Source organism: Sycon ciliatum, chromosome 8, assembly GCF_964019385.1.
Source record: "Sycon ciliatum chromosome 8, ocSycCili1.1, whole genome shotgun sequence".
NCBI classification, from domain to species: domain Eukaryota; kingdom Metazoa; phylum Porifera; class Calcarea; order Leucosolenida; family Sycettidae; genus Sycon; species Sycon ciliatum.
Window position 1 is genome coordinate 4,431,106 of NC_088650.1, and position 14,130 is coordinate 4,445,235.

At 51.5% G+C, this 14,130-nt stretch overlaps 1 protein-coding gene across 1 annotated transcript; it reads left to right on the forward strand.

Annotated features, from left to right (window-relative positions):
• The first annotated feature begins 1,200 nt into the window (after window positions 1-1,200).
• On the forward strand, window positions 1,201-7,296 carry LOC135823027 (uncharacterized). Its single transcript, XM_065335863.1, has one exon. It carries the CDS (start codon window positions 1,201-1,203, stop codon window positions 7,294-7,296), a length of 6,096 nt encoding a protein of 2,031 aa, XP_065191935.1.
• Window positions 7,297-14,130: the final 6,834 nt, after the last annotated feature.

The window sequence follows — 14,130 nt, forward strand, 5'->3', positions numbered from 1 at the left end:
TGCCTGTACCTTGCCAATATGTTTTTACAGGTCTGTGAGTGACATTCCCGGGTGCACAGACCGTTATTTTACTGTTACATAATAGTGTAGTATCCCTGCCCGACCAATACGGAAGCAGTACGGAACTAATACGGAGCTTGCCTGATGTATATTTAGTGTACAGAACTATCACATGTCACATGTTGCACGTTGATACTATTAGTGTATTGTAGTTACGATTTGTGTACAGAACTGTCACATGCTGCAAGGAGGGAGTGTGCGAGATTTACGAGTGTGATTTTGAGTGTGATTGGACAGGACACTGCGCTGAAATAGAATGAGTATTGTTGGGATAACATCATTTACGAGTGTGTTGTTACAATACAGTGTTTGTTGTGCGTGTTTGTCGGATACGCCGATATAATCACTTGCATAGATAATACTTACGTTGTTGCTTGCATTCTCGCTCTCCACAGCAACTCCATTGCGTGCTGCGTTCTATGTATTCCTATTCTGTACACTGACTCTCTCTGACAGGGTTTGCTGTCACCCTGTCTCTGGGCGCAAGCACCCTCTGACAGACCAAACTGATTTGCTTCATCTCCACAATATTTATCTCCTTTCGATTTGAATTTCTGTTTGTTCTGCACTCTGATTTTTCCTTGTTGCACCTGCGCTTTTGTACGCGGAACTTTGCTGTCGCCATCGCGTCGCCATTATTTATATCCATGGTTACGTGGTGGTATGACTCATCGATGCATCATGCGCGCATGATCATTCTTCTTTTCTACTCGTACACTTCGATATGCATGCACGCACACTGATGTACACGTAGACTACACGTAAGCCAATGCACGCACGCGAGCACGTTTCGCTGAGGACAGCGATTTGAGAGAAAAGAGTTTGTCAAGTTTGAGAGAATGGTGGTTAGCTTCTTGCCCAGATCAGTGACAGTTGTGGTTGTTGTTTGCCTTTGCGTTTTCCGGGTTTCATTCTCTGCATTTTTAGTTGTGTTCCATGTCTGCATGTTGTTTTCCGAGTGTCAGTTCACTACACCAGAGTTCGAACAATTAGAATTTAATACAGTCTTCACCGAAAGGGAAAGAGTCCTAAACAACTGGTCCTTCGAGCCGGATCTCGGACTGAGCTTGTTCTGTAGAGTGTAGTAGTATGTAGACATTGTAGTAAAGTTATAGTGCTGTGGAACGTAAAGTTAGCATCATGTCCTCGGCGTCAGCTCCGCGTACGAGCCAACGCACAACCAAGGGTGTGCCACCATTGAGATATGGACACGAGGAGCCCGAACTCGCCGTGGCTGCGGATAAAAGGAGCTCGGTGTCCGCTGTCCCGTCCAGGGCCAGTAGCGGTTCCCAGCTCAAGGTCGAACTGAAAGCTACAGAGCTGGAAGCGGCGGAGGAGCTCGCCACCATGGAGTTAGATGTAAAGAAAAGGGAGATTGAACTCCGCAAGGACATTTGGGCCAAAAAGTTGGCGTTAGAGGAAGCAATAAAAACGGAGCAGCTGTCCCAGAGGAGTTCCCCGAGGCGGCGAGGGCATGGCTTGACTGCGGAGGCACTTGCCAAGTTTGACGATGCCTTGCAAAGATGTGGCAATACTCGTGTCGTCCCGGCCGCAAAGTGCGTATCATTGAGTTGTGTGGACCAGGGTCGCGTTGTCAAGCCAGCAGTGCAAGCTGGTGCCGAAACCCGGGGATATGATAGCCTGACTGAACATACAGCAGCAGTGGATGGCGCGCGGAACATGGACTGGAGAATGTTAGCCGCAAGGCAGTCAGCTGGCACGTCTGAGGCCTCCGACGATTCCGCAGTGTCATTCAGTCAGGCTCAGCAGCCAAGGCCAATCTGGCACTCAGCTGTGCGGCATCCAGGAGCTGCAGTGCAGCACACAATGGCAGTGCAGCACGGAAAGCGAGCCGTGCACCATCACCACGCTTCAGTGCACCAACCAGTAGCAGCTGCCTCGTACCTAGTGCGGCAGCAGCCAGTGCTCAATCAGCTACCTGTAACCGTTGCGGGTGCACTGAGCATGCCTCAGCCACAGCCACAGCCACCACAACAGTCACAACCGCAGCAGACGTACAGACCACAGCCTCGTCGAATCGTCGAACATCAGACGCTCCCACCCGACATGGCCCGCGTGCAGAAATGGGCAGACGGCATACCAGACGGTTGGAGACAGGGCATTCGCCAGGCACAAATAAAACCGTTGGAGCTGCCAAAGTTTAATGGGGAAGAGAGCAGCTACATGAAGTGGCAGCAGCGTTTTTTGCGTCTGGTGGACGAGGACCCATATGTGTCCGACCACTACAAGATGGCTCGTCTTCGCGAAGCAGTGGCCGGTGGAGCAGCAGAAGATCTGATAGCGGACTTGCTGGACGGCGAGGGTGCGTACCAGTCCGCAATGGCTGAGCTGGATGCGTGGTATGGTGGCAGCCAGCGCGAGCTCGAGCGCCAGCAGAAAGAGCTGTATGCACTGCCACGCATTCAGCACGACAAAGACACCACCGCTCTGCAGACGCTCGCCATCAAGCTCCGCAACGTGCTGCTAAACATGCAGGCAGGCCACATCATGCCGGGAAGAGAGATGTACGTAACGGTAACACAGAAACTGCCCCGCAACCTTCTGCTGCGCTACATTGAGCGCTATGACGACGCCACTGGTAACGTGGATGACCTGTCCAGATGGCTGCTGGATAGAGTGCATCGCATGCGCCAGGTCGATGCTCGCATTGGGGACGTCCTGACGGTCAAAAAGCCGGAGAAAGCGGCTACAGGGCGTACGCAAGGCCACCACACCATGGCCACCGTTCCAGCAGCTAGCAGCAGAACAACGTCGGCCTCGGCACCAGAGCCACGAACAACGGTGTGCCCGGTGTGCCAGGGGCATCATGCCCTTGCTGTATGTGCTGAGCTGCGCAAGATGTCGGTGCGCGAGAGGTGGGGAGCGGTCAAGCCCCTGTACAGCGTTTGTACGAATTGCCTACAGACAGGGCATCGTTCAAATGACTGCTCTGCTAAGCCATGTGATGCGTGTGGACGAAAACATAACAGTTTGTTACATGTTTGGAAATCGGACAAGCCACACATTAATATCTCTACTACTGACGCCAAGGCCAGACACACAGCGGTCAGCAGTTCGACACAGGCAGCCAGGCAGCACACAGCATCGCCAACAGCCAGCGTGCCGTCAGCAGGTGCGGCACTGCACATCCTGCAAGAGCCAGCTGCGACTCTACGCGCGTCCGGTGGAATGGCGTTCATGACCGTGTCTGCCACACTAGTCAACAAGGACCGCCAGATGCAGGTGACCGCCCTGCTCGACTCAGCGTCATCAACGAGTTACGTCACCGAGTCTGTGGCCCAGGAGCTTGGACTTACGGGTCCTCAAGAGTCATTGCAGACCACAGTACTCGGAGGGAAGACAGTTAGTGGTACCCGACCGCACATCAATGTCGGTGTCCAGACTCAAGACGGCAGACTGGCCCAGTTTAGTGCGTGGGTGCTGCCAGCTGTAACGCCAATGAGTACGGTGGACTGGGCCCAGAACAGCGGCACGTGGGCAGGAAACATCGAATTCCAGCCGTTGCCGTCTCCCACAGTGGGCATTCTGATCGGTCTGAATGCAGCAGAGCTGCACACGTCACTGGAGGAGCGCAGCGGCCACTCAGAGAGCGGACTGATTGCCCGGCGCACACCACTCGGTTGGGTGTGTTTCGGCCCCTTGGGGAACAACAGTACTGCACTGCAACATACCTGCATCGCCCTGTGCACTGAGGCTGGCGTACAAGAAGAAAGTAAGCTCGATGAGATCGTTCACAAGTTCTGGGAGACAGAAAAGGTGGGCACGGAAGCGGCAGCATCCAATGTCGAGACGCCATCGCCAGCTGATCGCCAGGCCGAGTTACACACCAACGACACTGTGCGGTATGAAGACGGGCGCTACACGATGTCCATTCCATGGGCGAGCAGCCAGTCACAGCCTCAGCTGACCTCCAACCGCATCATGGCCGAGCAGCGGTTGAGGTCCTTGGAGAAAGCACTGGACAAGCGACCAGCAGTGAAGAAGCAGTATCACGAGGTCATGAACAGTCATATTGAGAAAGGCTACGTCAGCATGGTACCTACTGAGCAAACTGACGGAGAGGACCAATGGTATCTGCCGCACTTTCCGGTGGTACGCGACGATAAGAGTACCACGAAAGTCAGAATTGTCTTTGACGCAGCGGCAGAGTGCAACGGTGTCTCGATTAACGACGAGATGTTGACCGGTCCAGCGCTGCAAAACGACGTATCCTCTGTGCTGCTGCGCTTTTGTATGGAGCCAGTTGCTCTGGTAGCGGACATCGCTGAAATGTTCCCACAAGTCGTTCTCGCAGAAAGTGACAGGAAATACCATCGTTTCCTGTGGAGGGTGGATGGAGAAGTCTGTGTGTTTGAGTGGAACCGGCTAGTGTTCGGCATAAAGGCATCCCCCTACCTGGCAGGCAAGGCGGTCAAGAAGACCCTGGAACACTTTGGTGACGGGTACTCTGCAGCAGCGGTGGAAGCCATCGACAAGTCCACGTATGTGGACGACCTGCTGAGCTCGGCTGCATCCGACGAAGCTGCGTGCAACACCCAGCAGCAAACGCAGTGTCTCCTAGCGCAGGGTGGGTTCCACTTGCGGAAGTGGTTATCGAACAGTGCAGCCGTCATGGAGTCCATCCCAGAGGCCGACCGTGCCAAGGAAGCGGTGTTAAACTTGGGTGAGCGAGATGCTCACAGCTGCCTACCAACAGTGAAGACACTCGGCGTCAGCTGGCATTCACAGTCCGACACGTTCACCTTCCGCTATCAGCAGACCAAGCAGAGCCCAACGAAGCGTTCAGTGCTGAGCGGGCTGTCGACTGTGTTCGACCCGAGAGGCCAGATCGCGCCATTCACTATCCGGGCACGCATCCTTTTCCAGGACTTGTGTCTACTTGGTGTTGGCTGGGATGAGCGACTCCCTAGCGCAGAGACGAAGAAATGGCAAGCCTGGTTCGGTGAGCTGCCAGGTCTCTCAGGAGTTCAGGCTCCACGCAGCTTCAAGGCACCAGGTGCACCAGAGAGCCAGCTGTCGGTTCACACCTTTGTTGACGCATCTGATCGAGCTATTGCCGCGTCAGCATACGTGCGTGCAGTGGACACTACCGGCAACGTCAGAGTAACTCTGGCAATGGCCAAGGCAAAGCCAGCTCCAATTCGTCGACAGAGCATCCCTCAACTTGAGCTACGTGGTGCGGTACTCGGTATCCGCGTGAGCCAGCACCTGGAGCAAGCCATCGGGATACCTATTAGCCAGCACACATTCTGGACAGACTCTATGAATGTGCTTGGCTGGATCCGCAACCACAGCAGGCGGTACAAGGTTGACATCGGCAACAGAGTATCACTCATCCAGGAAGTGACCAGCGTCAAGCAGTGGCACCACATCAGCGGCAAGAATAACCCAGCTGACAAAGCGACGCGTGGCCTACTAGCAGAGGACTTGGCCAACGACACGTTGTGGTGGAACGGTCCTGCCTTCCTCTCCAGCGCACCAGAGGATGACTGGCCCAAGCTTCCAGACTCTGTTCCGACAGCCGAATTACCTGGCCAGTTGAAGCGGATGATTGAGGCCACACTAGTCACGGTACCAGCAGAGGACGAGCAGCAAACTAGCCGACTCAACCCGGTCAACTTTAGCAGCTGGCTACGACTTGTGCGGGTCACCGCATGGTGCAAACGTTTTGCGGACAACTGCCGACACCGCCAGGCTCAGCCAGCAGACCCTACAGCGCAGCAGTCATCCAGCGCTACATCCAGCATCAGCGTCGCACGCGATGGCAGCCGTCCGACTCGCAAGGCCTTGAAGCGAAGGCACGCCCTGCCAGCAGTAGAAGTGCCCGAGCTCTCAGTGAGCGAAGTTCGCAATGCTGAATTCCACTGGTTTGCCAACGCTCAGCAGGACTCTTACAGTGACGTCATCAAGGCCCAGCGCAGCGGTCAACCATTGCCCAAGGCGCATGCACTTAGCCATCTGATGCCAGAGTGGGATGGAGACGCGAAGCCAGGGCTTCTCCGCATGAACGGGCGCCTGAAAACCGCTCATCATTTGCCCAGTGGAGCCCGGCGACCCATCATCCTGCCAGGCAAGCACCCTGTTACGGCTCTACGTATTGCGCATGAGGATGTGAAGTGCAAGCATGTGGCTGGAAAGAACCACTTACTGGCAAACCTCAACGGCGAGTTCTGGGTGGTTGGTGGTCTCGGCGCTGTCAAGGCTCACCGACGTTCCTGCCCTGGCTGCAAGTTACAGTGGGCCAAGCCAGCTGAGCAGTTGATGGCGCCGTTGCCAAGCTTCAGAACAGCAGAACCTGTACGTGCGTTTCACCGAGCGGGCGTGGATTTCGCAGGGCCATTCCTGACGAAGCAAGGTCGTGGCAGGGTCAAGACCAAGCGCTATCTGTGCGTCTTCACCTGCCTCCAGTCAAGAGCAGTGCACCTGGAGATGGCATACTCCCTCGACACTGATGGTTTCCTGCTGGCTCTGAGTAGATTTGTGAAGCGACGCGGTCGACCGGCTCTGATTGTGTCGGACAACGGCACAAATTTCGTAGCTGCGGAAAAGGAGTTGCGGGATGCAGTCGAGCAGCTGAATTCCGGCAGAGTGAGCGCCGCACTCGCATCGGAGCACATCGAGTGGCGTTTCAACCCCCCACAGGCGCCCCATCATGGGGGCGTGTTTGAGTCGATGGTGAAGTGCGCCAAGCGTGCGTTGCGTGGAATCCTGGAGCACGGAGACTGCACAGACGAGGAGCTGAGTACGGCGTTCATAGTTGTGGAAGCATTCCTCAACACCAGGCCGCTCACGACGATAAGCTCAGATCCGAGTGACCTCACCCCACTCACGCCACAGCATTTCCTCACCAGCCATGCCGACCTGTCGCTGGCACTCGAGGAACTGGCTGATCAAGCTGATCGCGTGAATCCAAGACATCGCTGGAAAGCAGTTCAGCGACTGAGTAAGGACGTCTGGGACAGGTGGCTGAAGGAGCTCGTCCCAGCGCTCAACCTGCGTCAACGATGGCGCAATCTGCACCGCAATGTACGTGTTGGTGAAGTAGTGCTATTCTTGGAACCTGGCACTCCAAGAGGGAAGTGGCCGCTCGCAAGAATACTGCAAGTGTACCCAGGCAAAGATGGCAACGTACGGGTGGTCGACATTCTCGTCCGCGGCAAGACCTACCGCCGACCAATCAATGTGCTCGTCCCACTGGAGGTGGATTCTGAGTAAGCCACCAGTACTGTGCTCGTTCTGCAAGAGGTGGATTCTGAGTATGCTGTGTTTGTGTTAGTATTGTGCTCGTTCTGCAAGACGTGGATTCTGAGTATGCTGTGTTCGTATGAGCTCGTTCCGCAAGAGGTGGATTCTGAGTAAGTTATGTTATCTCTATTGCCTCACTCAATCACTGTTCGTGAGGGAGGGTGGTGATGTACAGAACTATCACATGTCACATGTTGCACGTTGATACTATTAGTGTATTGTAGTTACGATTTGTGTACAGAACTGTCACATGCTGCAAGGAGGGAGTGTGCGAGATTTACGAGTGTGATTTTGAGTGTGATTGGACAGGACACTGCGCTGAAATAGAATGAGTATTGTTGGGATAACATCATTTACGAGTGTGTTGTTACAATACAGTGTTTGTTGTGCGTGTTTGTCGGATACGCCGATATAATCACTTGCATAGATAATACTTACGTTGTTGCTTGCATTCTCGCTCTCCACAGCAACTCCATTGCGTGCTGCGTTCTATGTATTCCTATTCTGTACACTGACTCTCTCTGACAGGGTTTGCTGTCACCCTGTCTCTGGGCGCAAGCACCCTCTGACAGACCAAACTGATTTGCTTCATCTCCACAATATTTATCTCCTTTCGATTTGAATTTCTGTTTGTTCTGCACTCTGATTTTTCCTTGTTGCACCTGCGCTTTTGTACGCGGAACTTTGCTGTCGCCATCGCGTCGCCATTATTTATATCCATGGTTACGTGGTGGTATGACTCATCGATGCATCATGCGCGCATGATCATTCTTCTTTTCTACTCGTACACTTCGATATGCATGCACGCACACTGATGTACACGTAGACTACACGTAAGCCAATGCACGCACGCGAGCACGTTTCGCTGAGGACAGCGATTTGAGAGAAAAGAGTTTGTCAAGTTTGAGAGAATGGTGGTTAGCTTCTTGCCCAGATCAGTGACAGTTGTGGTTGTTGTTTGCCTTTGCGTTTTCCGGGTTTCATTCTCTGCATTTTTAGTTGTGTTCCATGTCTGCATGTTGTTTTCCGAGTGTCAGTTCACTACACCAGAGTTCGAACAATTAGAATTTAATACAGTCTTCACCGAAAGGGAAAGAGTCCTAAACATTTAGTGTATCTCCGTATGTAAGCGTACGTCGTCTGCTGCATAAAAGCGGCTGCGCATTTCTGTTTTGAGGAAGAGAAGATTAGATTAGATTGGATAGCAATGAAAGCTAACTCGAAGAATAAGGATTCAGCCTCTAGGTGAGCACCGGAGAGAAAGTCAGTTATTTTGCCGCTTCTTCTTTCACGAACGATTATATCTCAGGTGTGTACCTGAAAGTAGAATAAAAGTAATTATTGTTGATTTCACCGCGCCTACCACTCGGCTACCCATTACATTGGTGGCAGCGGTGGGATTCGAACCCACGCCTCCGGAGAGACTGGAGCCTAAATCCAGACTGATCATGGTGAGCCACGGTTTACCCAGCTAACGTGGGACAATGTGTGTGACAACGCCCCTTATAGTTATAGTGTATTCAGTTCGGTTTTTGAACTGCGACGTTCCTGGCGGGTTGTGCCAGCGTTGTGCAGCAAGAGTGCTGTAGTTTTTCAGGTCCTATTTGGAGGGCAGTTCTTTCCCCTTTTGACCCCGTGAGATCGTGTGAACCTGGTGTGCTTCTATCTTATGATTTGTTATCAGTTCATTTCTTCTGTCTACTCTAAACGTTATCATTTCCGATATAATTTGCCATCTTCCGGTTGACGCTGTGTTCGTAACTCTTCACTAATTTTTGAGAATCACGAGGGCGTGATTATCTGTAGGAAGGGAGGGTGTAGTATCCCTGCCCGACCAATACGGAAGCAGTACGGAACTAATACGGAGCTTGCCTGATGTATATTTAGTGTATCTCCGTATGTAAGCGTACGTCGTCTGCTGCATAAAAGCGGCTGCGCATTTCTGTTTTGAGGAAGAGAAGATTAGATTAGATTGGATAGCAATGAAAGCTAACTCGAAGAATAAGGATTCAGCCTCTAGGTGAGCACCGGAGAGAAAGTCAGTTATTTTGCCGCTTCTTCTTTCACGAACGATTATATCTCAGGTGTGTACCTGAAAGTAGAATAAAAGTAATTATTGTTGATTTCACCGCGCCTACCACTCGGCTACCCATTACAATAGCACACCTACTTTCATGGCCTCAAAAACACCCTTGCGGAAGAATGACATTTTGTACCTTTAGAGACGGCCGATCAGGCCAGATTTTTGGTGAGGGCACCACAGAAGACCAAACTTCAAATTCATAGCAACAGTTGACACATTATATGTCCCAGAAAGTGGAGAAAAATAGAAGATTACAACCACGTTACATTATTGCATATGACCTCGTACTCACTACTCGGAGTGAGGGTAACATGGATGCAGCTATCGAAGTTCGCCCCCTTGTCGGGCATTGGTTGTGAGACTTACCACCTCACCCTCGCTCCCATAGATTTTTGCAATAATTATAATTATTTTATGATGAAGAAAGGAAAGGGACAAAATGTTACGAGTTATGACAAACTGTCCACCAACGTAACCAGATCTTATGCAGTCAGCGAGTGCGACAAAATGGCACAAAACTGACAAGGATTACTGAGACATTCGGCGACCTGACACCTAGCTCCAACACCTCTCCAAGGCGCAAACTAACAACCTTCCAACTTGAAAGGCTCAGGTTCGGAAAGGTCCAAGAGGGGAAGGAAAGCGCAACGAAGAAGAGCATGAGCTCCGCGCCACGGCAACAAAGAATGCCGAAAGTTAGGCCGCGGTCACACATGAAACCTTTGCACCGCTTTTGCGGAGGCGAAAAGCGTAGCTACCGCAGCCGCTTTGGCGGAACACACGATGCAGCGCTCACACATACATGTTGACTACTGTGTAGGCACCGGCGGATTATGCCGGCATAATTATTGGCATAATTTGGTGGTTGAAAATTTGGAGCATAATTTGGCATCCTCTCGGGGGTAGGAGCATGACTACACAATTATACCACAGTTGTAGTATGTAGGCTATACAATTGTGTACAATGCACCTGATCAGTGCTGGTGGTCTGCATGGTAAAGGGTTCGGAGGTCATGCAGATAGTGTTTTCAATGAAAAGCAGGGTAGAAATCATGGCAATACAGTCACGGTATTGTATGCTCGAACTCGTCTTCTTCAAAGTAAATTAGTTCTTTCTCACACTGACACAGTACATGTAGCAGAAGAGGCGAGTGAATCAGCCTTCATCAGGTATCCCGTAGCAGACGAGATAGTGGCGGGTAGTCCGCAAAACTCCGTGTACATGTACATTACATTTGTACATTATGCATGTTACGAAGTCATGACCTCTGGTAGTCTGGATTTTAGCAGCCATGATATGACTGCAGGCTATGGATATTGCTCGAAATTGATGTATAGTTGATGTTTGGTCATGATGGAAGGAGAAGTAGAGTAGCGATGTCATAGAGCACTGTGTTATATTACTACCACCCCGCATCATTCTATTTCCTATTTTTATTTTTCTCCTCAGCTTCTTCTTCATAAGCTGTTGACGGAGACTCCCTCGATTTAGGCTAAGGTCTGTGGAGAATCCATAAATACAAATACAAAATACAATACAAATACAGAAGTGGAGCTACGGGAGAGATGAGCTGATTATTCGCAGGGTGAGGGTGACATCAGTTGGATTCTGGTGTAGTGCGAGAGCCGGCATCCATCTAAGTCTGGAGGCCGTGAAGAAGGATCAAACCATGATGGCAGAGATGCTGCAGTATTGGAGTGGCGCGGAAGTGGATGGATTTGATGTGGCTGACTCAGTAGCGGTATTGCAGCGGAGGAGGCTAGCCAAGTTTTGGGCAGCGGCTAGGCATCAAGAAAAATCCGGTATCACCCACAGCGGCAATCTGACAAGTGCGATGGGGGATAGCCATTCATGTGCCGATGCCATGTCAATTCCCTCAGATACCACCTCGGCTGAATTATCCATCAGGCAAGTGTACTTGATGATAAACAATATCTATTTTTGGCATTAGGTATTGATTGATTGATTGATTGATTTTATTTTACTTCGCAAGTTCAAACGGGTTCCTGGCCCAGTTATATGAAAGCGAAGGATAGAATTTGCCAAAATCCTAATGAGCAACAGCATAGGCAATATTATCATAGAAGTGGAGTACTATGCGAGCGAGAATACTGAGAAGAAAGGAACATGTCAAAACCTGACGAAACACAACCTATTTCAGGCATACATAAGGAAGGCAGGCTAGCTTAAAATCTTGCAATCTGGATACGGTGCGCACCTCTCTAGGCAAACTGTTCCACAGCAATGCTCCTGCGGTGGCGAATCTCGTTTGGCCACACCGACTGCGAGCTGGCTGGCTGAGCAGACCATTGGCATGCTGATGGCGCGTACTTCTGCCGCTGCATGCTGCTGGTTTGAGAAGCTGGGCTAGAGCAAGGCTAGTGGAGTCATTTAGACAACGCCAGATGAAGATCAGGAGTTTTTGTTTGAAAAGTTCAGTGACGCGGTAAATCGAGTTGGCAGCCAGGAGGGGCTGCATCGCGGAATATGGCGGTCTACCATCAATGCATCGGATCGCCCGGTTTTGCATGGCTTGCAGAAGCTGAAGTTGGGTCACGCGGAGGGCTGCAGAGAAGCTGCAGGCACCATATATCATATCCGGCATGACAATAGCCTTTACATATACCTTGCGCGAGCTGCGGGAGAGGCATCGACGGGCTCGCCACAAGGCGCCTATCTTCCTCGCAACTTTGGTCACTATGGCGCTGACGTGTACATCCCAACTCAGGCGGTTGTCAAGAAAGACACCAAGATACCGCGCAGACTTCACTATCGGTAGAGAGGTATCGCAGCACACGATAGAGACCTCAGGCCCGGCATGTTGCGGTGAGATAGTCATTACCTGGCTTTTGGAGGCGTTTAAAATTAGGCCGCGTGACTTAAGCCATATGGCGAGATCAGTGACAGCTGAAGAGACGGATTTGGAGACTTCCCCAGCGGAAGCTTTTGAATCATACAGAGCAATGTCGTCTGCGAATTGCACGCTGGGTATTGGCGATGAGACCGATTTCACATCACGGGTGTAGACGTTAAAGAGAACAGGCCCCAAGACGGAGCCTTGGGGTACACCACAGGTGCAGTCAAGAGCACGACTTGTGGCCGAAGCGACTGTAACTTGCTGCCTGCGATCTGTCAGGTAATTCGCGAACCACTTCAGGGCGACACCAGAGATACCAACGTCAAAAAGGTCTTGGATGAGGATACCATGCCGGACTTTGTCAAAAGCCTTGGACATGTCGAGGAGGCACAGCCCAGTTACCAGACCACTGTCCTTCGCCTTCTGCAAGCTGTCCGTGAGAACACAGAGGGCATCCTCAGTGGAGCACTTCTTCCTGAAAGCAAACTGAGAATCAGGTAGGGCATTACTCAAGTCTAGATGGCGAACTAGCTGACGCTGCACCACTCTCTCCAACAGCTTTGAGACAACTGGAAGGAGGGAAACAGGGCGATAATTGGTGGGGACTGATGGGTCCCCGGTCTTGTAAAGCGGTACAACGGTCGCCAGCTTGAACGCCAAAGGAACCGTGCCAGTACGGAGGGAAGTGCAAAACAGTACTGCTAAAGAGTATGCCAATAAATCGGAACACTGCCGCAATAGCGAACCCGGTATGCCGTCACTTCCCGTAGCTTTGCGAGCATCTACCTGCTGAAGGAGACGTTGAACGTCCGATGGAGTTACAGGGGAGAACTCGGTTAGGAAGACAGGCCCGTTGGGGCCACACGGAACGCCGAGATGGTCGGGTCGGTTTGTGTCTGTAACAATAGAGTGGAACGTGTTGCTGATCTCATGGACGTCGCAGCACGGATCTTGACGGCACCGTGAGCGCCCTGTCACGGCATTGAGAATTTCCCAGGACTTTCTTGGGTTACCAGCATTCTCTTTGCACTGGTTGGCGAAGTACGCATTTTTCTTTTGCCGAGAAGCGTTCCGAGCAATGCTACGTGCTCGTTTGAACTCAGTGTGAAGATTTCCATTCGTTTTGTCCTGTCTCCAACGTTTATGAATGCGACGTTTTCGCTGCATTAGCCTGTGTAGTTCTGCGTCTACCCACCGTGGTGTGGACTGTCTGGGAGGCTTTGAGTTACATAGGGGGGCATGCTTATCCATAACGTGCATAAACTTGGCATGCCATTCTCTCCACATGATATTTACATCATTGAAGTCAGAAAAGTCATGTAGGTTGGCCTCACAGATATCATGACGGAACGCGGTACTGTCTATCTTATGGATTCTTCGCATGTGCCTTGGGGCCTGCCGTGTAGTCCGGGGAACATCGACCTGGATATTGCACTCCACGGCACTGTGATCACTGATATCAAGAGGTACGACAGTAGCTTCAGTTACATGGGTAGGGTCAGCCAGAATGAGATCAATTATAGTACCATTCGGACAGCGGGGAGTTTCACGAGTGGGTTCTCTAACGATGTTCTTGAGGCCATAGGCGGCACAGAGGTCACTGAGATAGTGATGCTGGGGACCAGGCTGTTTTGGGTCCATGTTGACGTTGAAGTCACCAACCATTGTAATGGAGGCCGATTGCAGCTTGGCACGCAGGATCACCGCTTCTAGGTCTGTCCAGTAAGATACTGATTCCCCGGGGGGACGGTAGATACAACCAATCAAGTGGCAGCCAAGTGGACCTTTTATTTCCAACCAAGCAGACTCGATCTTGTCGGAATGAAGGTCAGAACGGGCTCGAATAGGAAGGTCTTGGTGGTA